The sequence below is a fragment of the Macrobrachium nipponense genome, chromosome 21, assembly GCF_015104395.2.
Source record: "Macrobrachium nipponense isolate FS-2020 chromosome 21, ASM1510439v2, whole genome shotgun sequence".
NCBI classification, from domain to species: domain Eukaryota; kingdom Metazoa; phylum Arthropoda; class Malacostraca; order Decapoda; family Palaemonidae; genus Macrobrachium; species Macrobrachium nipponense.
The window spans coordinates 18,403,432-18,429,165 of record NC_087212.1 but is presented as its reverse complement, the minus strand read 5'-3'; the positions used below and the strand labels follow the sequence as shown (position 1 = coordinate 18,429,165).

Genomic DNA, 25,734 nt, shown 5'->3' with positions numbered 1-25,734 from the left:
CTTGAGGTAAGGCTTCATATATGAAAGCATAGGTTCGTATATGTGTTGGAGCAAATACCAAATTCAAAATAAATTTGTATTTTTTATAACATATGAACCTACTCTTTCAGATGGGTAAATTTACCATCCTTGTACTGCCCCATGTAGTTTCGATATTTTACTCCTAGAAGGATGATAGCTGTACAGGCTGACTCACACAGTGGAAGATGGTAGGTCAATCCAGGTCACACTATGTGACCCAGGTTTAGCATTAGGATTTTGTTTTCAGAGGCAATTCAATAACAGCTGAAGATAGGTCAGCATGGAGTACTCCATATTTGAAAGTGTAGTTTCATACATTAGGATAAAAGCAAATAGGTATCTTTTTAATTTGGTATTTCTAAAGTGCTAAATATTGATAGTATTTTTGTTAAGAAATTCACAATTCCGTGAAAGCTAATTGTTTAAAAAATATCCACAATTATATATAAAAATATATTTATGTAAAAATATAAAACAAAGACTTTCGAACACTTGAACGTCACACTGATGAGGAACACCGTTCAAGTGTTCGAAAGTCTTTGTTTTATAGTTTTACATAAATATATTTTTATATATAATTGTGGATATTTTTTAAACAATTGATAGTATTTGTAGCAGTTTTCTCTTTATTTATTTTTTTAGTCTCCTTAAGTGGGACATTTTAGTCATAATTCTGAACCGTCTATTAATTTTTTTTTATTTCCTCAAAAGATATTTTTATAGTATGCCAGAAAACTGGGATATATGAAAACTCCCAACAATGCATTTTTTTATTTATCTTCCAGTAAAATCTTTTAATAGAAATTTAATAGAACTCAAAGTGCAGGGAGTTGACTAACAATATATTGGCCAAGCATTTGGTTTACCTATTATATTCATATAATGAATCTATGAGTTATTTATAAAATGTGTGTGGAAAGTTGTTTTATAGTAAATTTAAACTCCTCTCCTTCTGTATGAGAAATATAAGGAATTTTCCCCCTATTTTGACAGAAATTGCACTGTAACAAGGATAAAGTTTAGACTCCTAGATGGATCCTCAAGTGTTGCAGAGTTTCCTGTTGAAGCCACCTTGGCTGATGTACGACGCCATGTTCAGCAACAGTTGGTTTCGTCTTCAGGATTTTCATTAACTTCTACTGTGCACCAACATCCATTCACACCTCAAGATAATAATGTATCATTGTCCAACTTGGGTCTTGTACCATCAGCTATTCTCATTGTATCGGTAAGTTATTATGTTTTATTGTAATATTTTTAAGATATATTTTTAAGAGCAAAGACCAGTGGAATATGAAATTTCATATTGTTTTTATAGCCCAGGCCTAAAGAAAACGATAAAAGGAAAAGGAGTAAGGAGGGATAACTTCATCACAAAGGAAGTGATAACCCTGTTTCTTAAAGGATAAATAGTTATAAGGGTAAAGAGAAACAGAAGCAAGAAGATAATTCCTGAATTTGGTAATCGGAGAGAGGAACTGTTTAATCTGAGGTTTGTTCATGCCACTTACCTGACAGATATATATATAGCTGTATTTTCTGAAGTCCGACAGAATTTCAAAACTCGCGGCACACGCAGTGGGCGGCCAGGTGGTAGTACCCATTCCCGCCGCTGGGAGGCGGATATCAGGAACCATTCCCATTTTCTATTCATATTTTTTCTGTCGCCGGTCGGTAAACAACTGTTTACAGACCTCTGCTCAGGATTTTTTGGATTTGACTCGCTTTTAAGTATCTGATTGGTTTTTTGGTATTGAATTGGATTGTTGAATTGGCATGCGCGATAGTGGACCGTTTTTTTTATTTTGGATTGGCTTTTCTATAAAAGATATGTCTGGATCAAGTGCTGTGAGTTTCAGAGTGTGTGTGAGGACTGATTGTAAGGTGAGGCTACCGAAAGCATCGGTAGACCCCCACACAGTATGTATGAGTTGTAGGGGGCATAATTGTTTGGTGGATAATCGGTGCAATGAATGTGAGAGATTGACCGATGATGATTGGAGAGTATATGAGTCCTATCGCCTTAAATTGGAGCGCGATAGGATCAGGAGGTCTTCCTCCAGGAGTGGTTCTACCAAAGGTAAGGCTAACATCTCTCCTGTATTAACACCTGTAGCGTTTGCAACCCCTAAACCTGTGTTGCCTTCGGGCTCTGATTCTGTGTCGGGAGAAGCTAATGCTCTCTCTCTTATTTTGGAGTCTCTACGCACTCTGGAGACCAAAGTGAAAGCCTTGGAAACTGGCTCGGTGCAAGTGTGTGATCGTGCCCCTAGTGTTGTGGAGGGGGCGTCAGATCGGCCCCATAATGCCTCTAGGCCTAGACCTCTATCAGACTCCCAAGACTCAGGGAGAGGGTATGTCGAAAGCCGCAAGAGGGTTACGGGGGCTCCCCACCGATCTGGCGTCCCTTCGGCAGGCCTTGTGGCAAAGTCCCAGGCTGCCAAGGAGCGCGCACGAGCGCGCGTCCTGAAAGAGTGCTTTTCGTCCTCCGAAGCGTCCTCCCCGCGCAAGGGGTGGAGCGCTCGGAGAGACTCTCGTCCTCTGAAAAGGACGTTTCGTGTTGAGGACGCTTCACGTCCTGTATCGCCGCTTTCGTCGGAGGATGCGTATGAGGCTTTTCCGCCTCGGAAAAGGGGTAAGATCTCCTCCGATGAGGACGCTGGGTTGCGTGCACAGGCGCGTCTCCCTGAGAAGCAGGTAGCTGTACCTGTGAGAAGGAAGGAGGCGTCCCCTCGCCACTCGTCTTCTCGCAGGATCAGTCCTGCTTCCTCTGTTCGTTCTTCTCCAACGAAGAACATTCTTTTGTCCCTTCAGGACCAGCTATCGACGCTTATGGCTCGGAGGACTCGCCCAGCAGCAGTCGAGCCTAAGCGGAGGAAGGACCTTAGACTGCCCGTCAAGAGGACGAAGCAGTCTCCTTCTCCCTCTCCTACTTCGTCTCGTTCGCCGATCGCTTCTCCTTCGGCGATTCGCCGATCTCGTTCGTCCTCTAGAAGGACGTTGCGTCAAGACGCGTTTGAGGAGGACGCTCAGCACGACGTTCGACAGGACGCTCGTCAGGACGCTAGGCAGGACGCTAGGCAGGACGCTAGGCAGGACGCTTGGCAGGACGTTCGGCAAGACGCTCGACAGGACGCTCGACAGGACGCTCGGCAGGAAGCTTGGCAGGACGCTAGGCAGGACGTTCGTCAGGACGCTCGGCAGGACGCTCGGCAGGACGCTTGGCAGGACGCTCGCCAGGACGTTCAGGGCGCTTATCAAGATGCTTTTGGGGACTCCGACCAAGAAGTCGTACCCCAAGACGCTAGTTTGCGCGCACAGGCACGGATTCCAGCTAAAATGTCTTCCCTTTCGTTTAAGAAACGTAAGGACGCTTCTCTGGCAAGTGAGGCTGCCTCGGGTGTCGCTAAGGACGCTCGTCCTCGTCAGGACGCTCTACCTGCTTCAAGTGGTAAGCGTCATAAAGAAGACAGCCGAAATAAGGCTTCCTCTAGTAAGGATAGGGGTCCTTTGATTAAGTCAAGACCCGACATTAGTACGCCCTCTCCGGACAGGCGGTCTCCGCTTCCGTGTAGAGAAGAAGGAGAGCTGAGTAGTTCGGCTGACTCGGTTGTAGAGGAACCTTCTGCGGCCCCTTCAATATCGGACTATAAAGTTCTCGTGCGGCTGTTGCGTTCTTCTTTCGAAGACAAGTTTCAGCCTGCAGCTCCCAAGTCTCCTCCTTCGCAGTTTTCATCATCTAAGACTGGTAAAACCCCGGAGTTTGTTGAGATGAAAACTTCGCTCTCCACTAAACGTGCGTTTAAGAAACTCCAAGATTGGATGGTACGAAGGAGAGATCAAGGCAAGACGACTTTCGCTTTGCCTCCAGCTAGACTCAGCGGGAAAGGGGGCATTTGGTATAGAACCAAAGAAGAAGTAGGAGTTCGTATCCCTTCTTCAGCTCAAGGAGATTTCTCCAGCTTGGTGGATTTGCAGAGGAGGTCTCTTTTATCCTCTGCTAAAGTGACCTGGACCTCTACGGAGACGGACCATCATTTGAAGGGTCTGCTCCGGACTCTTGAAGTGTTCAACTTCCTTGACTGGTGCTTGGGAGTTCTGGATCTGCAAGCGAGAAGCCCAGAATCTCTCAGTCTGGGGGAGCTGTCCAGCGTGTTAGCATGTATGGACAAAGCCGTCAGGGATGGTTCGGAGGAGATCGTCTCTCATTTTGGAACGGCCTTATTGAAGAAGAGAGCTTTGCTGTGCAATTTCACAGCTCGTTCAGTAACTCCAGCTCAGAAAGCGGATTTGCTGTTTTCTCCTCTTTCGAACCATCTCTTCCCCCAGACTTTAGTAAAGGACCTGACTAACAGTTTGCAAGAGAAGGCAACGCAGGACCTTTTAGCCCAGTCTACAAGACGTTCGGCAGTACCTTCAACCTCTTCAGCTGCGGTTAGACCGCCGAAGAAGGTTAAGCCCTTTCGTGGGGCTCCCCCCTCGAGAGCAGCTCCTCGAGGGAGAGGGTTTTCACGAGGAAGAGCTTCCTTTAAGTCAAAGCCTTCCAAGTGAGAAGCATGTCCTTCAGACACCAGTCGGAGCCAGACTGAAGTTTTTTGCGGGAGCGTGGAGAGAGAGGGACACGGACTCTTGGTCCCTCAAGATCGTGGAGCAGGGGTACAAGATCCCCTTTTTAGATCTTCCTCCTCTTTCTACGACTCCCAGAGACCTTTCTCCATCCTATCAGGGAGAGAAGAAGCAAGTATTATTCGATCTCCTTCAACAAATGATCGAGAAAAGAGCGGTGGAACAAGTCGCGGACCTGGGGTCTCCAGGTTTTTACAACAGGATTTTCCTAGTACCGAAGCAGTCGTCAGGTTGGCGTCCAGTTCTAGATGTAAGCAGGCTCAATCTTTTCGTGGAAAAGACCAAATTCACGATGGAGACGCCTCATTCTGTTCTGGGAGCCTTGAGACCGGGCGACTGGATGGTGTCCTTAGACTTGCAGGACGCGTACTTTCACATCCCGATCCACCCTCTTTCAAGAAAGTATCTAAGGTTTGTCTTAGACAAAAAAGTGAGAGAAGTGTCTGAAGGACTTGCAGTTCACTTTAGCCCTAGCAAAGTCCCTGGGACTTCTGGTCAACCTCGAAAAGTCGCATCTGACCCCAACACAGTCCATCGTGTATCTGGGGATTCAGATGGATTCAGTGGCTTTTCGAGCGTTTCCGTCCCAGGAACGTCAGCGGCTAGGCTTAGAAAAGATCTCGGCCTTCCTAGGGAAAGAGACTTGCTCGGCGAGGGAATGGATGAGTCTGCTGGGAACCATTTCCTCGCTAGAAAGGTTTGTTTCCTTGGGAAGACTGCACCTCAGGCCTCTCCAATTTTTCCTTGCGGACGAGTGGAAGGCCAAGGACGATCTCAATGCCATATTGAGAATATCGCTTCCGATAAAGAACCATCTAAGATGGTGGTTGGACCCTCAGAAGCTTCAGGAGGGCGTGTCCCTAAGTCTTCTGAGCCCCGACCTAGTGTTGTTCTCCGACGCTTCCATCACGGGCTGGGGAGCAACACTAGGAGGGAAGGAAGTGTCAGGCTCCTGGAGAGGGGAACAGGTAGCCTGGCATATAAATGTCAAAGAACTGGCAGCAGTATTTCTGTCCCTGCAGTTCTTCGAAAGGAGTTTGAAGAACAAGATTGTTCAGGTAAACTCAGACAATACCACAGCACTCGCTTATTTGAAAAATCAGGGAGGAACACACTCCAGAACTTTGTTTTCCCTGGCGAGAGAGATTCTGCTGTGGGCAAAGAGAAGAAATGTGACAATCCTGACGAGGTTCATTGCAGGAGTGCAAAACGTCAGGGCAGATCTTCTCAGTCGTCGGGAACAAATCCTACCGACGGAATGGACCTTGAACAAGGACGTGTGTCGAGACCTTTGGACGTTGTGGGGACGTCCTCTGGTCGACTTATTCGCGCCGTCAAGGACCAAGAGACTTCCTCTTTATTGCTCCCCGGTCCTGGATCCAGAAGCGATCGCGGTAGACGCGTTGCTTTGGAATTGGACGGGTCTAGACCTGTACGCCTTCCCACCATTCAAGATTTTGGGGGAAGTCATGAGGAAGTTTGCGGCCTCAGAAGGGACGAGGTTGACCCTGATCGCTCCGATGTGGCCAGCGAGAGAATGGTTCACAGAGGTCATGTCTTTCCTTGTAGACTTTCCAAGGACATTGCCCTGGAGGAAAGATCTACTCAAACAGCCTCACTTCGAAAGGTTTCACCAAAACCTCTCCGCTCTGGGTCTGACTGCGTTCAGACTATCGAAAAGTTGGCCAGAGCGAGAGGTTTTTCGAAAGCAGCTGCGAGAGCAATCGCACATGCAAGACGTGCTTCCACAAGAGCTGTTTACCAATCGAAGTGGGCTTCCTTCAGGGCATGGTGTAAAAAGGAGGGAGTTTCCTCTTCCTCGACCTCTGTGAACCAGATAGCTGATTTTCTGCTCTTTCTCAGGAATGTGCAGAAATTAGCGGTCCCTACAATCAAGGGATATAAAAGCATGTTGTCAGCGGTTTTTAGGCACAGAGGCCTTGACCTTTCTGACAACAAGGACATTCATGACCTTTTAAAATCTTTCGAGACTTCGAAGATTCCTCAAATGAGACCTCCGTCATGGAACCTTGACGTGGTTCTTAAGTTCCTTATGTCAAGTCCTTTCGAACCGCTTCAGGCAGCGTCTCTTCGAAACTTGACAAGGAAGGCTCTTTTCCTAACTTCTCTTGCGACGGCTAAGAGAGTTGGTGAGATTCAAGCGTTTAGTAATTTAATGGGATTCAAAGGAGACAATGCTGTCTGCTCGTTGAACCCAACTTTCTTGGCGAAGAATGAAAATCCTTCGAATCCTTGGCCGAAAACTTTTGAGATCAAGGGTATGTCAAGTCTGGTGGGCCAAGAACCAGAGAGAGTCCTGTGCCCGGTCAGGGCTCTCAAGTTCTATGTACATAGAACAAAAGAGGTAAGAGGTCCCTCAGGTAATCTCTGGTGCTCTGTGAAGAGACCAGAGTTACCTTTATCGAAGAATGCTGTTGCTTTCTTTCTAAGGGACGTCATTAAGGAGGCTCATTCATCTTTCCAGAAGACTGATTTGAGCCTCTTACGAGTGAAAGCTCACGAAGTTCGAGCTGTCGCTACCTCTCTTGCCTTCCAAAAGAACATGTCAATCAAGGACATTCTTGATTGCACCTTTTGGAGGAGTAACTCCGTCTTCGCCTCACATTACCTAAGGGATGTGAGAACGATTTATGACGATTGTAATTCACTGGGGCCATACGTTTCTGCGGACACAGTCTTGGGGTCCGGAAGTAGCTCTTTCCCTATCCCTTAGTTAGGATTAGGTTAGTTTTGTTGTTGTGTTTTTAGGTTGTGGTGAGTCTTATGTGAAGATCTCCCATCCTTTAGTTAGTTTTAAGGGTTTTTTTTTTTTGAATAGTTGGTCAGGTGGTGGTCAGTTGCTTCGTTGCCCTCATATGTATGGCCTCGATGGTCTTGTCACGTTGAGGTCTCGTACCCGTTGACAGATCATCCAGAGCGCACCAGCACTACAGGTCTCCACCTGGCTGGCAACTCTGATTTAAGCAAAAGCAGCCTTAAGTGACAGTAATCACATAGTCTACTTTGCAAACAGGTGAGGAACCAAGATGTATATCATCTACTTAATTTAAGTTTCCTAAAAAATCCTATTCTGTCTCTTCCCACCATCCGAAGGTGGGATTCAGCTATATATATATCTGTCAGGTAAGTGGCATGAACAAAATGTTATTGTTATTATACAATTAAGTTTGTTCATACTTACCTGGCAGATATATATATAGCTGTATTTTCTGAAGTCCGACAGAATTTCAAAACTCGCGGCACACGCAGTGGGCGGCCAGGTGGTAGTACCCATTCCCGCCGCTGGGAGGCGGATATCAGGAACCATTCCCATTTTCTATTCATATTTATTAATGCCACTGTCTCCTGAGGGGAGGAGGGCGGGCAATTTAATTATATATATCTGCCAGGTAAGTATGAACAAACTTAATTGTATAATAACAATAACATATTACCCATTTTCACAGAGTGGTAAGAGATGGCTTACAAAATTATTTCATCTTGTTTGGTGGCTTAATACATGTAAATTAATTCCATAAAGGAAGAGTAAGGAAACCATGAAAATAACTAGAAACTTAAGTAAGTCTCATTCAGAAATAAATTTCTTTAATTATTAAAACTATGAAAAACTTTTAGACGAATATTTATACATGAAAGAGCCTCTGCTAGGAGGCTCTTTAATGTATAAAATATCCAAATGGCTTAGACTTGTTATCACTCTTTCTAGGAACATTCTCATCCTCCCATGTTAAACATGCAAAGGATTTTATAAAAAAAAAAAATGTAAAGAGTTTAAATATCCCCGCAAATAACATCAAATTGCTCAGCCTTGATGTCAAATCATTATTTAGCCAAAGTCCCGATCGCTGATGTGTTGTCCTTTCTAGAGAGGAAGTTACAACCATATGAAGAACATTTTCCTCTTGGTATTGACAAAATAAAACTAATCAACCTCTGTATAACTAACAACATGTTTTCTTTCAATGGTAGTTTTTACCAAAAAAAAAAAAAAAAAAAGAAATTTGGTTGTAGCATGGACAGTCCCCTATCCCTCTTTGTAGGAAACCTATGCGTGGAATATTCAACAGAAATTCTGTCATCTATCAAACCCTGTAATATGAACTGGGATGATTGGCATTTACTACAAAGCTAGGGTATTTTACTCATCTCTCTCTGTATAGCTTTCACATTGACAATTCTGTTCTTTTCTGTCATGACTTACTTGCTTACTCTAAACAACTTTTTTTTTTTTTCTCCTCCAATCCTCAGAGAGAATTTATTGTAAAAGCAAAGGAACACTATACATTGCTGTTGGTATATGTTAAAAATTAACACAGTTATTTCTACCATCACTGATCCATGGTTTGGTTGAGGCCTAAGGTGTGTGCCTTTTAATGCTTAGGTAGCAGTTCTTGCCTGACTTTTTTACAGGCTATTTCATACTTTTTCTTTTCTGTTTTGTCTTAAGCTGTAATCCTGTGTCTAACTGCTTTAGGTGTAGGCTAGCTCTCAAATTTAAAAAAAAACTTTTATAAGTCGACGTAAAATACGTCCAGTCGGCACACGGGAGACAAAAAATGTTGACGTAAAATACGTCCAGTCGGCGTAAGAGGGTTAATATTGATAATATTATATTAATCTGCTTTATTTTATTATTATTATTCCCAATATTCTTTTTTATTGGCCATGTTCTCCTTTTTTCTTATCCTTTCATTATTGCTTAACATAATTTACTCAGACATAGCTATCGCATGTCAGAAAGCAATCTTGAAGAATCAAACTAATACAATTTAGTTTTTTTTTTTTTTTTTAATCTAATTCCTTGCATATCATCCTGTTTCATCTGGACACATTGGAAGCTATGGGAGTCAAAGGTGACAAATACATTAGGAAAGGCTTACTTTCATAAATGCTTTCTTGGGTTAATCTTACTGTAGCTTATTCATTTCTTCTAAATAGAAATTAATTCAAATTAGTTTCAAATGTATGCCTAGACCTATTGCCATAACCATATTATAAGTAGCTGAAAAGATAGGAACTATGAAAGGTGACTTTCTCTTTTAAGTCTATTTCAGACATTTTTACAATAAAAGCTTACTGCTGTAATCAGGGGTTGTTCTTCGACAGCTGCAACAATCATACAGGGTGTAATATGAGTTTATGCAAAATTTTTGGAATGAAAGAAGAAGTAATTTTGAGCAGAAAATGTTCTATGAACATATGCATTTTAAGGCTTCATTTGTGAGTGAGGGGAATTGTAAAATAACCGTTATCATTAGTGCTGCTTTCACGTGATGGAGTTGATAGCGAGAAGTTGGAGTAGCCTGAAATGTGGGTGGATGTGGTGGAGCCGTATAGGAGGAGGATGGAGGGATTAGGCCAATGTGAACAAAGTATCTCCCAATAAAATGTATTATTTAGGTTTTGAAGAAAAAAAATGCATGCATCATTAAATTTGAATCTGTTCCCCTCCCTGTGAGTGGTATTTGCTGGACACTAATAAAAAACAGAAAAAGAATCTCCCATCCATCAAAGGTAGGCTTGCTTATTCATTAGACACCTATCAAAGATTTCAAGTGTATTTTTAAAAATATCTCCCTCTACGTCTAAAGTATTCATCAAACACCAGTCATAGGTGTAGATTTAGTCATGATTCCTGGTTCAACAATATTGTGAAGAGGCACTAGAATTCAATGATTACAAATGAATGTAGCTCAATAACATTTACACTACTGCATTTTCTTGTGTTCCTTTAAGGAGTTCCCCTTCTAGGTCCATTTTCTAAACTTTGCCGTTCTCTAAACAATTTGGTTCATCTGTGTATGCTTCTCTTCAGTATATTAAGCTTTCTTGATATCTCTCCAACAGGAGCTTCCACTGAATGTAGTGCAATAATTTTCTCTCACTGAGCAGGGAATGTTTCTTTGACCGATAAATGACATTGACATTCAATTCCCGCTCACATCATGACAGAAAACAATAGCGTGAGGTCGCATGGTTCACACTGACAAGGTTATCATTTTTTCTTTTTATCATTGATAGCATTTTGTGTTTCCAATGTTTTCTGTAAAATTTTACAAATGAAATAGTTCAACTACCTTGAACTTAATATTGAAGTAATAATATAAGGACTATGTATATGCAATGCTACTTGAGATAGGTATCTCCTATCTACTTAATAATGTATGTCATTTGTTGTGATATGACGTTTTTTATCACTGTTTCGTTCACATTAATTTTGCTATATGGAAAGTAGTTTTATACAATAATATGACATGCTGGTCAAAAGATTATAGTGGCACTTTTTAATGTCATTACATAAGATTTCTTCCATCTTTGAAAAGAAAAATAGATTAATTAGGCATGAATCGTACGTCAGGCAGGTGAATGAAAAATGAAGAAACTGCCAATTCTAATTTGGCTGACTGTACAATGCTTGTTCACTGCCAATATTAATTAAGGAGTGAGTGCCAGTAGAAACATAAGGTTTTTGTTGTCAACATGGAAGGAAGCAAGTTACTAGCCTTGTAGGTTTCATGTCTACCTTGAAACACTGTACAAGGAGACAGATCAACTAATACTCTTTACATCTTGACCAAATATAACAAACAATTTCTATACTATTGCTTCTCTGGTGTACCTATATTTTCTCTGTTGCTTATAGGTTCTTGATCATTACTATCTTTTATAATTAACTCCTTTTTAATTTTTTCAATAGAATTCAAGTGGATCTGGTAGTGGAAGTTTAGTACCTTCACAAGGAGGAGCTATGCAGTTCTTATGGATCATCTTGTCACCCATCACATTTATATTGGGTTTTGTAAGACAACTGTTCTCAAGTATAAGTGGAAGGGGTACAAGTTCTTCAAGCAGCACCACTCAAGCTGGATCCAGTCAGACAACAAACCAGCAACGTCCGGCAACGTACGTAAGATATAACTTTTTTGTATTGGCTTATTGATTAAATTATATAGGAATCATTGATAAATGGTATTTTACATGCTTCAAATAATAATGAATATTTTTGAAGGGTATTTTCTCATATTTATAAAAAATTTAAATATTTCTTTGGAAGTATGCCATTGAACTAGTTTATCTAAAAACAGCAAAATGAAATGCATATGATACATATTCATTACTGTATATGTACTGTTATTTATTTGTTGTGCATAAGTTTTTCAAAATAATTTAGTTTTTGAGCATATTAAAAATGCTTAATTATATGTACAGTTTAAAGCCAGTTAAAAGAATTTGTTTATCAGGTTAAATAAGGGGTTATTGGTCGCAAGATCATTTTTTTTATATTTTGTTACTATATTTTTGAACTGGACACGCTTAATTTGTTCTTGATATTTAGTAACAGTTAAGCATGAACCAATCACTAAGTACAGTTAAACATTTTATGTAATATCTCAATTTCACACAGCATATGACAGACTCTTGATAAAAATGATTGTCAGATTTTATTTATGTTTATCCAGTTGTTACCCTACATGGGTTTGGTTAATGTTTCTTACATGTGTTTAACACTCGTCCCAGTTTTATACCGACACCTTTTATATAGGTGAGCAAGTCAGAGGTTTCTGACATGTCCAATTTAGCAGTTCTCTGGTATTATAGCAATATTTTACTAGAAATAGGGCTAAAGGAGACATATTTCACGGAGCGACACGGCTTCCTTGCCCAGAAATAGATTTTTCCTACATCAAAAACCCTTTTTTAGGCTTAAGGGGCTGATAAAAAAGAATTGTTCATAAATACCTGGCAGAAATTATTGCAAAACATAGTTGGATGGCTAGGTTAGAAGCTAACTGAACACATGAAAGATAAGATGAAGCAGTGCAATTGGAGTCTGAAGAGATGCATAAAAAAGCACAGTGTAGCTTGTACTCCCATATGAAATATAAAAGGTATAGAGCAGCACACCTGGGACATAGGTCCATTGCAAAAACTTCTGTTACTGCCTACAGGAAAGTTGTATCCACTACAGAGCAATTCCAATAATATCAAATTAGTAATAAGTTGTAATTTTCCAGATACAGTATATAGTATTTTATTTCTGTTAGGAGTGAATCAATAAGTGCCAGCCACACATAGTTAAGTATTATATTTAGATGATTGGTTAAACTCCTAATTAATATTCAGTACTGTATTTTTACCATCAATCCATGATTGTTTCAGCCAACTGCATCCCTCATAGAGCCCTCAAAAGTTTTCCTTAGACCATGATGTCACTAAGGAATTTTTTTGTCATGCCTCAAAAAAGGAAAAAATACTTTCATACATCTAAATGCCTACATCAAGAATGAGCCTTATTACAGTAAACAGACCAACAAGGCAGTTAAAAAAACCATTGGAGTTTGCATGCTTTACGAGGCATTTACTATTTAACAGTCAGTTCACATTGTAATTAAAAATGTCTTAACCCCATGGCTTTAGCAGCAAAAAGAATGAAATAAGACATTAGTTTCCAGCTGAAAGTTGTTGCATTTGTGATCTCTTCAAACAGCATTACTGCAGCAATAAATTATTGAGTAAATGAAAAGCTGGTGCATGATAGGAAGAAAGGTGAAGCCTCTGAAGAAATGTGCTGCTAGGTCCAGCATCTGTCATTGCTGAATTTGAAAATTACTTATTAGGATGGGTTAATGAAAACCGTAAAATACCAGAGCTGGTATACAGACTCACGCACCTAGGTAAAAGCAAAGATTCTAAAAGGACAGCAAACTGGTATTCTCACCTTATGGAGAGGTCTAATTTGATGTTAAGGCAGAAGACTAAAATTGCACAGAAACTCTCTGCACACATCAAAGAAAAAATGACAATTTGTCCAAAATTGCATTTTTCCTAACTATACATACAAACCTGAGGTCCTTTTACAATAGGAAGGTTACTAGCGGCAGCTGGATAGGTCGTAAGCTTTCGAACAAGGGGTTCGGTAGTTAACTGCTTGTCTGACAGGCGCGCGCGCGCGACTGGGAGGTAAACAATCACTTTTGCTTTTGGCCCAAGCAAAAACTGCAGAGTGAGGGGTGGCATGAGGTGGGACTATGTGTAAAAGGACCTCAGGTTTGTATAGTTAGGAAAAATGCAATTTTGGACAAATTGTCATTTGTTCCGACACGGCATACAAACCTTCGGTCCTTTTACAATAGGAAGACTCACTTCTTGGTGGGAGGAATCTGAGTCTTGTGAACAGACTGGTGTTCGCCCAACCTTGGAATGCCTCTCTGGTCGTAAGAGCGAGGGAGGGATCCAAGCCTCTGTCAGATTGATCGGGGTGTGCACCGCAGGATCAATGGTCAGACCTCTGGACCAAGTACTAAGAGAGAGGCAAGCGTATCTCTTCGTACCAGCAAGCAAGAACAAGTTCCTATTTGCAAGAGGCAACATAAAGTTAGGGTTTGTCTCTTGTTGGCATCCACTTCCCCCCCCTTGTAGGAGGAAGTGGTGGATATTTGCTCCCATCCCTAGTGAAAGGGATAGGATGGGGCTCTGTCGAGTAGCTCACCTGCATCTCGTCCTTATCCAGCAAGGTGATGACCGTATCCCTCTACCCACAGGTAGAGGGGGAGAAAAAGATAGGAAGAGAAGCCAGTCACTCTCTCATTCACTTATCTATTCTTACAGTCACACCAGGACTCGATGCTGTTCAGCCTGCTAGGGTCTGGGTTAGCTACACAAAGTGTTGAGCAGCCACCACGGGTCCCAAGGAAAACGATCCAAGGACCTGTGGGCAATATCCAAAAGGTAGAAGGAGGTGCCAGTGGTCTGGTTGTACCAGACCCCTGCCTTCAGTACCTGCGCCACGGAGAAGTTCTTGTGTAACTAGAGGGAGTGTACTTCTAGGTCATCTTGGTGCTGACGAAAAGTCTTCAACACTCAGCCTGGGATGTCGAGTTTCTTCAGAAAGCGCGGTCGCGCTTTCACAGGACAAAGCAGCATCTCCTTCGCATCGAAGGCGGTGAAGTCCATTAGGGTGGGGATTGTGAAGGACTCTAACCGATCGTCAGGAACCGAAGAGTTCTGAGTCTTCGCTACGAAGTTCGGTACGAAATAGAGCGTCACGAATCCCCATCCCCTGGATGCTTGACTTCGCAGGAAAAGTCATGCAATTACCTCAGAGGAAAAGAAGGCAATGGTCGTATGACCTATCCCTCTTCTCGACTTCGGTGATGTCCTGTACCCATACTGGTCTATCCGTCTGCAGCGAAGTGTCTCACATTCTCCTATCCCCATGCAGTGAAGTTGTTCTTCTCGGTAGTGGATAGGACACCGACACTCAATGGTGGGTGTCGATGGTATGGGTACTGTGACAAGCCGTTAGGACGAAGAAAAGACTGTTATGGAACAACCGAACTAAGTCCACAGCGAAGTTCGTAACTGACTTGGGCGCTCTGACAGCTGCCGACTGACTGCGTTCGGTAGGAGGCCAGTTGTCCAAGCACCCGAGCAAGTCACGTGACCTTCGCCTTAAAAGGGTTATGCCAAGAGACTAAACAAATAATTTGTTCGTCACCGATGCCAGACGGCGAGGTGATGATTCTCTTAAGGCATGTGCCCAACAGGCGAAAGTCAATTGCCCTCTAGAGACCGAGGTCCCTGATGGCAAGATATCTCATAGTTTAGTTGACTCTCAGCTAAGGAGAAACAACACTATGTGTCGTTGAAGACGAAGGTGTACAGCCTACGTCTTCACAGCTGAATCGAGAGAAGGATTCTCAAGATTCTGAACCTGTGCTACAAAGACTGAGAACGCTAACCGCTATTCATTGCTGTCCGGTGAGGATCGTAGTTGCAATGAAAGCGGAGCGCTTTTCAGTAATGAAGACACTGGGAAATACTGCCTGAAGAACTGCTTCTCATTTGGAAGTAGAGCTGTCAGGTCGGAGAGTAGGCGATGTCTTCTGACACATCTGTTAATTCGGGGCGAACAATGCATAATTGCACACCTGCGAATACGAGATATTTTGAAGACAAACTCAGATGTCTGCAAAAATCATTCGCATTATCGCGGTGCGATGCAGCGGGAGACTAGTACAGACTTCTGTTACCGTGCGGTAAACAGAAAGATGAAAGAGTCCAAGAGATATCTCTGTTGAAAATTCTCGCAATGTCGAAGGCGATGAAATCGAGCGTCACAGCAGTAGATGGTCCTTCATTATTGCGAGAATCCCCGTTAATCAGAGACCTAAGTCCATGATTGTTGGGTAGAGATACGGTTCGGTAGTCAATCAAACCAGGGGAGAGAGAGACGTAACTGACCGTGCATCTCGGAGACCTAGCTGATACTGAGCTGCTATCAGGCAGTTCAATACGCAGTAGCTCTCGGTGACTCGTCATCCTGAGTTGCCAGGTAATCCCTTCCACGAAGGAATGCGTTCGGCTAGAACCATCGAGCATAAAGAATACGCTCGAGCAATTATATTTAAACGAAACGGATTTCGGTAAATACAAAAGCTGATTTGGTGTTGTCATGACAATACCAAGTATCTAAAATCGAAACTGATAACTGCTGGGAGGTTGCAGGCAACCCCGAGTTGCAGTTCAATTAAGATACAATTCGTCTCGGTCACAAACCGTAGAGTTAACTACGGTATGCGCCTACCCCCCGGACAATTCAACTGTTAAAAGAATCATGTTGCGAGGGTAATATACGTAGTATATTTGTAGGTTCTGTAAAACGACCTCCATCCTAAATTCTTTTCCCCTCGAGGAATGAGAATAAGGATTGGAGATCGACCGCCTTCGTTCTCTAGTCAAGAGAGTGAAGGAGAAGTCTTTCCCAAAGGAAAGCTTCAATGGTGAACAGAATACCGAAGACGATAGTTCAAGCCAAACTGGAAGTTCCCGTCCGTTCTTCTCTATTCCAGGTTAATCACCTACTGTGAGATACTCTTCTTTCAGCAGCAGTCTTCTTCCAAATGCTAGAAATTACAGGAATTCGAGCATAAGCGAGGTTCCCGATTATCGTGTAACAATTATCGGGGATTCTCGCTCACTTTGGACCGTGGTCTCGCCCAAGTGTTTGGAGATCGTAAAAAACTCGAACACTTTGAGTGCGCTAGAACCGTAGAATTCTAAGCACTCTGCGAAACCCCCACCGAATTCGTCAAACGATATCGGCTGGTGGTCCTCTCGATTCCCGTAGAAATCGAGAAAGGGGCAGGATCCCTCCTCAACGACCGGGGCTTACGTCAGGTAGGACCCGAAGGTCCCCCCGGTAGCGCAGTCCCTAACGTGGGATCTTACAGAGAAATCTCTGTAGGATCCCTCCCCTTTCCCTCGTAGCCGTAAGGAGAGAGGGAATGGGGAAGGAATTGGATACTGGCTCGCCTTCCCAGCGGAACTAGCAGTTGGAGAAGAAAAGGAGCAGCCATCGCCGCTGGCGATGGCCTCTCAGAGCCTGGGAAAACGTATCGTCAGGAGAAAACGTTTTCCCGAGGAGGGTTACGAACTCATACTGTAGGTAAGGGTCTGCCGCCACTGTGAACGTCGTCTGGGTGGGGCTGATCGACACCTGACAGGAGAGAGCCGATACCGTCCTCCGACTCATTCCAGTCCTCGTCGAGGTCGAAACCTCTCAGGAGGACCGAAGGGGTATTGAAATACGGTGTCCGAAGACACATAGAAACGCCTCTGTCGCAGTAGAGGATGTGGAAGTAGCTTGTTCGACCGGCCAGAACTGAGAGAGCCTTCTTGTCCGGAGACGAGAGACTACCTGGTTCAACACAGTCGGCAAGCTCCGATCGCGGCAGACCCACCGTCGATTTGGGTTCCCTCTCGGGCCCCAAAACGACTCGAGCCGAGAAGTGGCTCTGCTGGTGGGAGCGGCGATCCTTCCCCGAGGTCGTTGTGCTGACGAATCAGCGCCATAACCTCGGCAAAGTTCCTCTGGATCTCGGAAGTCACAGCATCTTGCAGAGTAGGACCGTTAAGCCCTTCGAACAAGAGCATATTCCGAGAACCTTCCTCCTAAGAAGGGGGAACAGCGACAGCCCTCTCGGTCTCCTCCATCCACTTGCGCATACGTCCTGGCCGGTCCAAGAACCGTGCCTGGCACGTAGGGCGTCGTGGTGGGATCATGAGAGGCGCACCCCTCACGATCACTCCTCAATACCTCACTCCTCCCGGTGTAACCCGAGGAGGTTGAAGGCACGGGAGAGGCAGACCTGACGCTCCCTCCTCGCTCGCTGGCAGAACCAGCAGGCTTGGAGGGCTGCAGGCGATCGTCAACCCGCGGTGGCGATCAAGCTGCAGGCCTGGTCGAACCGTCTCGCTGTGGAGAACGGCTGGACTGAGCACAGCGGCCCCGATCTCGAGTGTCAGAAGAGCTGGTGCTGGTTGCCGTACCCGATCACTCTCTGTTAGAGCGACGGTCAGGTGACCTGCAGGCTCCACTGTCACGGTGAGACCGGTGCTTGTCCTCACGGCACGTCACGTCGCTGGTTCCAGCCGTGGCTGGCACCGGCGAAGAACGGGGGGGACCTCTTCCCAGCCTCAGCCAGTGGCGGTCGTGGACCGTCACGTCAGCCCGGGTAGCCAGCTGGTTGCCGCGAGAGCGAGAGCTGGTCTGGTGAGAGTCGCGTGAGCGGCTGTCACCAGTCTTCCGCTCCGTGCCGTGAACCTGACGCTGAGCGGGCTCAGAGGTCTGGTTCCTGGCTGCACGGTCGCTGGTAGGCGACTGTACACTCGGTACCTCCCGCGAACGAGAGGCCGAGACGGACCCTGATGCAGTGGCAGAACCACTGACACCAGGCGAGGAAGTACCGGTGTTAGCCGGTATCCCTCTGGTCCCCGTAGTCTTCTTTTTTGCGGAAGAAGAGACGGGCCCCGCTCCCGAAGGAGCAGGAGGACCAGGCGGAAGGAACCCTCCCCCCGTCCCACCGAGGTGAGACGGGTCCCGAGAAGCTCCCGAGGGAGACTTCTTAGGAGGGAGGAGGCAACCTTCTTCTTCCTCGGCTGTGAAGCCTTAGAAGTCGAAGGGGAAGAGGCGGCAGCCGACGACGATGAAGAAGATGAAGACGACGACGACGACACCTTCCTCCTCTTCTTCGTCAGCTTCCTCAGGACAGACGTAAGATCTGCCATCCAGGGCGGAGCCGGGGCTGCTGTAGCCGAAGCCACAGGGCCCGGACGCACCTGTACAGACAGAACAAAGTCTGGGGTAGTACCACCACGAACAGGGACGACGTCAGCAGGTATTGGGCATCTCGGGAAACAGCAGCACAGCCGCACAGCATCGGCAGGGACAGCCAGCGCAGCAACGGCAGGGACAGCCAGCGCAGCAACAGCAGGGACAGCCAGCGCAGCAACTGCATGGACAGTCAGCACAGAATCGGCAGGTACGGCAGGCAGCACCGGAAACACAGGAGGTGGAGCAGCAGCCAGCAACATCCTGGTACCGGCGGCAGGTCCAGGGGTGAGCTCTAGGGCAGCGGAAGTGTGGTCGCGGCAGCGCGGCAACCACGAGCGGCGGCGGCACGCCCCCCCTCTCGGTACGGCGAACGGCACTTCACAGCGGCTGTAGGCAAGACTGTTACCACGTGAGGCGAGTACACCAGGTGAGGAGGGACGTCGTCACCTGTAGTCGATATCGTTGTCGAGGTCACCACTCCATGGGTGACCGCATCAGGCCCAGACATAGAACCGCAGCCCCTGGACACTAGGCACGCCCTGCAAATTGAAGGACGCCCATACCTCACCAAGGTCCACCCTCGTGGCAGTAGCACCTGCGGAAATAACAGTACAGTGGGGCATCGCTTATTCACGGATCAGTATTCACGGATCCAGTTAATCACGGGTTTTTTCTTGGACCGTTTCTCATGTTACATCACTGGTATGAATCGCTGCATCACGGGTTTGTGGTGTTGCGTATGCGATGTTTTTCGGTAGGCTAACCCTCGGCCGTGGTCCGATAACTACCAACATTCATTTAAAGACTCATATAATGATATTAACTGACAATAAAGGTAATAAAACCATTCTCACCTAATATATTATTGTCCTATCTTCGAAATAAATAGCCTATTCAAGGTTTATGTACGACGTTCATTGGTAGGCTAAGCGTAGTTGCAGTGCGATAACCACCAACGTACACAAACATTCACATTATGATATTAACTGACAATAAAGGTAATAAAACCATTCTTACCATATATATTATAGTCATATCTTCATAATAAATAGCCTATTCGAAGAATAATTCCACATCATTGCACTCAACTTATCGTCGGAGTGGCCAGCCACAAAATGTAAGCATATACCTTTACGTACGAAAATGGTTTATGTATACGGTTGCGTTCAAAGCGACATTTTTTGTTTTGATAAACTTTTAGAAATTTTAATAGTAGTGGTAGTGTAATTACAGTAGTAATAACATTAAGGCTAAAATTAATTCGAACTTCATTATTATTTTGGCAGTATTCGTATATAACTTCTCTGAACAATGAAGTCATACAAACGCTATTTGTCATAGATTATCGTAATTATTGCTGTTTGTTATTGGCGACGAAGGCGTAAACGAAATACATAAAAGCATTTTTTACCTTATATATTATCGTCATATCTTCATAATAAAAAGGCTATTCGTGGAGTAATTCCATATCAGTGAAATCAATTTTATCTATGCGAGGCCAGCCAGCTGACAAAATGTACGTACGTATATGAAAATCAAATTATGGTAGCGTTCACAGCAAGATTATCTCTTTTGAAATTTTTATAGTACTATTCATGCTACGTAGTAATAATGTTTGGAATATACGTAACATTAATTTTCAATACAAAATATCATCGTTATTTTGGTAGTGAATGATAGTTTAGAATTATCATACATACACTGCATTGTTATGGGTTTGTGCCAGTGATAATACAACCAAAATAACGTTCTCCTTTAAGTCAACGCGTTTAGGAAAAACATGACATAGAATCGACTTTGCGACTTCGTTCACTTTGATATTTTTAACGATACAATAACTATCATTTGTACTACTAAAACCATCTTCACATAAGTAATTTTTCGTAAGATATGTGTTGTTACAAAAGCTAGCTTATACATAAAAGGCTTTTATAATTTAAGTCATCTTAGATATACATATGCACCCAAACTCATTGTGGGGAAATTTACTACTGTTTCCTCGGATATTGAAATACTTTAGCATCATTCAAACACTTTAATAATATAATGCATAAATACTAGGCTATACATATTTACATCGTATACAAATACTACATACAGTTATATACACATACTTTTATATACAAAGTTAACAGTTATATACACATACTTTTATATACAAAGTTAATCATATGAGAAGTGATCAGACAACAGCTGTGCACTGGACTACGTACGTACTACTTGGAAGATAAAACGAACAAAAATTTTGTTGTTGTTAGTCGCCGGGATAGATTAACATTTTTCCAGAGATTAAAAAGCTGAATTTTGTTTTGAAGGTATGTCAACCGCGATATTATATTATTGTTTTCACGAAGGAATAATTATATAAAGAAAATTATTGAGTAATTTTTGCCGTCAGCAGTCAGAAAATCACGAACATGGTAACGTTCAAACCTAGTGCCATCCATGGCGTATGTCTATAAATAGAACAGAAGCAGAGGGCAGTCATTGGATAACAGATCTCCATGGCTACCAACCAACCAATCAGGTGTTAGTTATACTACTCTGTAATTTCTTAGAATGAACGTTTACACACACGAAGCTAACGATGATGTACTATGTGTTTTGCATACAGTACGTAGTTTTAGTTTTTATTATTAGTGTAAGTATTTTACTGATTTCATGAAGAATAGAATGATTCCTTCTCATTACTTTGAATGCAAAATGGCTTGAAGATTCTTCCGCAAAAAGAAGAGAAAAAAAAATTCCTTAGAAGATGATACCTATTTACTAACGCGGTTGACATACCTTCAAAACAAAATTCAGCTCTTTAATCTCTGGAAAAATGTTAATCTATCCCGGCGACTAACAACAACAAAATTTTTGTTCGTTTTATCTTCCAAGTAGTACGTACGTAGTCCAGTGCACAGCTGTTGTCTGATCACTTCTCATATGATTAACTTTGTATATAAAAGTATGTGTATATAACTGTTAACTTTGTATATAAAAGTATGTGTATATAACTGTATGTAGTATTTGTATACGATGTAAATATGTATAGCCTAGTATTTATGCATTATATTATTAAAGTGTTTGAATGATGCTAAAGTATTTCAATATCCGAGGAAACAGTAGTAAATTTCCCCACAATGAGTTTGGGTGCATATGTATATCTAAGATGACTTAAATTATAAAAGCCTTTTATGTATAAGCTAGCTTTTGCAACAACACATATCTTACGAAAAATTACTTATGTGAAGATGGTTTTAGTAGTACAAATGATAGTTATTGTATCGTTAAAAATATCAAAGTGAACGAAGTCGCAAAGTCGATTCTATGTCATGTTTTTTAACTTTAACGTATAGTGGTATGAAAAACACCAGTGTGTCGTAGCGATGCGTCATCAATATAGTGGTATGAAAATACCACATGGTGTTGTAGCGATACGTAATCACAAAGTACAAATCCTTTTCCCGGACCATCCTCAGAATTTTACGACTCTTCAACTTCAAGATCGATATGGTAAAATATATTATATAGTCATACTTATTGTTAAAATTCACAAGTTGAACTGCAAAACATTATTATATTTTGATTGTTATGTACATATATTTTTTGTGTTTTACGGAATGTTTGTTTTGAAAATAATACCTATTAGTGAACATATGGTATTAATTGTCCCACTATTTTATTATAGGTGATCTTAATTATCTCACATTCATTTAACAGTATTATATTAATATTTATTTAAATAAACTGTAATTAATAAATAACAATAATGAAAAACATAAAGGGAAAAATTGTTTTTGCTGCAGTAGTGGTGTTTGTTTGATTATGCATCTGACCTCACATTTCCGAAATCTGAAAAATTCCAAAAACCGAAACATCGGAATGTGTGTGTACTGCACATTTTTTTAAACACGTACACAATGTCTACACATTTACTGCAAATTACAGTACGTACGTATTTATTCCTGAGAGAGAGAGAGAGAGCGAGGAGAGAGAGCGAGAGAGAGAGAGAGACGAGAGATGAGAGAGAGAGAGAGAGAGAGAGAATGATTAAGGACTCCAAGGCGTGTTATTTTTACAATTATTTTATTATCTTGGGATTTTTTTTTAATCTTGAGATTTTCTATTCAATTCTCGAGATTAATAAGAAAATTACCGTAAATTGACTAGCATCAGCACACATCTGAATGACTCGGCCATTAGCAGGCTCAACCACCAACCTTATGAACTTGCATGATACATGAGATACATGACAAAACACAAAACCACTGTTTATTGGTGAAAATTAGGGGGTTGCACGATATGGGAGATTGCACGTTATTCGAGTATATACGGTATGTGATTTTTTTTAGCCTTTTATGGAACAAAATCTAGCAAGAAATTGCCATTCCCAGTTGGCAACACTGGCCTACAAACGTTTGTTTGTTGTTGTTATGAAATGTGGTGTGCGGCGCGTTCTTTAAATTGTACCCATATAAACGAGTTAATTATGTGGCATCCAAAAGCCCTGATTCTTTTACTCTTATGGGAAAGACGCCTAAAGGTCAGATGAAGGTTTTTACGTGGAATATACTAGTATTAACGTGTTGTGACGAAGGGAAGAGATGTTTCGCTGCATACTGTTGGTAGCATTATCGTTATTATATTACTGGATTGCACTGCAAAATCGTCGCCATCTTTTATCAACATAGATTGTTGGTGAGTACCCATATGATTTACACATTTTGATAGTTCTCTTACCACTCATCCTCTCTTTCCTTGTAAAAAAAAAGAGGCCCACCATGCGTATGTAGGCTTCTAGCTGTAATCCCTAGGCTAGTAGGCTACATAGGCTATGTACAGTAGTACATATACTACATTTATTTTTTAAGGCTAATTTTGTACAATAACTTTAAAACTGTCTTGAATTTAGTTTTAGGTGATAGTTGAAAACATATTTGGTGTTTGAACTAAAGTAGGCAGTTATAAACATTGGAATAGTGGTCTTGGGTGGGTTAACTATTAAAGTAGGCAGTTTTAAGCAATTTTTGAGGGGGGTATCAGGATAACACGGGTATTTACTTATCACGGGGGGGTTCTGGGCCCTATCCCCCGTGGATAACGAGGCCCCACTGTAGTAGTGATTAGTGGGGGGGAAGTCCCCTCGCGCGGGGGGCTGAGCCCCACACCGAACGAGCGGAAGACCCCGAATACAATTGTACATCAGGCACCGAGCGCCCTCCCCCGCGCTTGACGGATCGGGCGAGGAGAAGAACCCAGATAACCTCCCCCCCCGAAGGGAAGGGCCATCTGTGGGAGCTGAGGGGGATTCTTGTTCCCCACCCCCGCACAGCACCCATGTACCCAACAATAATAATAAGAGCCCGAGAGCAATCGTGCCCTCGGCACCGAATGCAAGGGCATAAGGATCAATTCCCTGACTGAGCGGAACTTGAACCAAATAAATATTGATGCAATCAATAATAAAAGGAATAAAATGAAAAAGAATCTTGCATTATGATTCACTTCACAATAAATAAGGGCTCGGATCGAGCGCATTTGCGCCCTCGGTACCGAGCTCAAGGGTAAAAGGATCCATTCCCAATTATGAACGGAAACCTTGATCCATAATGAATTGATGCAATCAAAATATATATGAAAGTGAAAAAGAATACTGCGCTTGCGATTTCACTTCATACAAAATAAAAAGGGGAAGGATCAATTCCCGGGTAAGAGCGGAAACATTGATCCAAGTAAATAATGCAATCTCAATAAAATATGAAAATGAAAATGAATACTGCACTTGCGATTTCACTTCATTCAAATAAAAAGGGGAAAGGATCAATTTTCGGGTAAGAGCGGAAACTGATCCAAAATGAGTATACAGGTCAAAAAAATATAAATAAAAAGGGTACTTACTTACGATTTTCATCTACACATTTCCAACCAAAATATAAGCTCGGAGCGAGCGCTCTCCCGCCCTCGGCACCGAGCATACACAATACGAGGATCATTTCTGGGGAAAATGAATTCCCGCACTTACGCCCTTCAGTCCCGGCACTCTGGTAATCGGAGGGCGTGGAGAAACCAAGATCCTTTAATTCACAATTGAATTCAATGGAAATAAAGATGAAATGATTGTACTTACAATTCAGTTTCCCTAGATAAATAGAAAAAGAAAAACACAACCATGCGAAAGCAACGACGATGAAGCGGGCAGAGAGCGATGATACACACGTCTACACGCCAGCAGGCCGAAAGCAAAAGTGATTGTTTACCTCCCAGTGGCGCGCGCGCGCCTGTCGGACAAGCAGTTAACTACCGAACCCCTTGTTCGAAAGCTTACGACCTATCCAGCTGCCGCTAGTAACCTTCCTATTGTAAAAGGACCGAAGGTTTGTATGCCGTGTCGGAACAAATTACAAATTTCCGGTTATGTCATGGGACTGAGGGAGCTACCCACAGAGTCAGATTGCTAATATGGATGAAACCTCTTCTTTTATATGTTTGTATGCTGTGTAACAAAACTGACTCCTAAATCCTAAAGTGAAAAAAATAAAAAAAATTATAAAAAGTAAAGCTCAAGAAAAGACAAGGTGCACTGTTAAGCCACTCGCTGATTAACTTTTTAGTAAAACCAGTGGCTATATTTAAATGAAAAACATTGCCAAACAAAGCTCCCTTCAGGTGTTTTTGTTCATGTGAATCAGAAAAGTTGGATGGAGGACACTGGAGTACATTTAAGGATTGACAAGTATGGAATAGACAATCAGATGGTTTAAGAAAAGAAATGAGCTTGCATGTTAGGGGGCATGTTTCAATCACACTCACCAGAAAGTGTAAAGAAACAGCTGCAAGAAAACAATGTTGAATTACAGCACGTCCAGGTGGATTAACAAGTATGCTTCAGCCTCTCATTGTCAGCTTAAACCTTATCAAAGGCATTATTTGTTTGGAGTGAAATAAATGGATGATGGACAGAC

At 42.8% G+C, this 25,734-nt stretch overlaps 1 protein-coding gene across 2 annotated transcripts in view; it reads left to right on the top strand.

The window, feature by feature from the left end:
- LOC135197818 (UBX domain-containing protein 4-like) overlaps positions 1-25,734 on the top strand; it is a 186,552-nt gene that overhangs the window by 154,724 nt on the left and 6,094 nt on the right. For both annotated transcript variants that reach the window (XM_064224951.1, XM_064224952.1), the window contains exons 9-10: positions 1,015-1,249; positions 11,366-11,571. In XM_064224951.1, the coding sequence (XP_064081021.1) occupies positions 1,015-1,249; positions 11,366-11,571 (441 nt within the window). The remainder of the gene's footprint in view (positions 1-1,014; positions 1,250-11,365; positions 11,572-25,734) is intronic.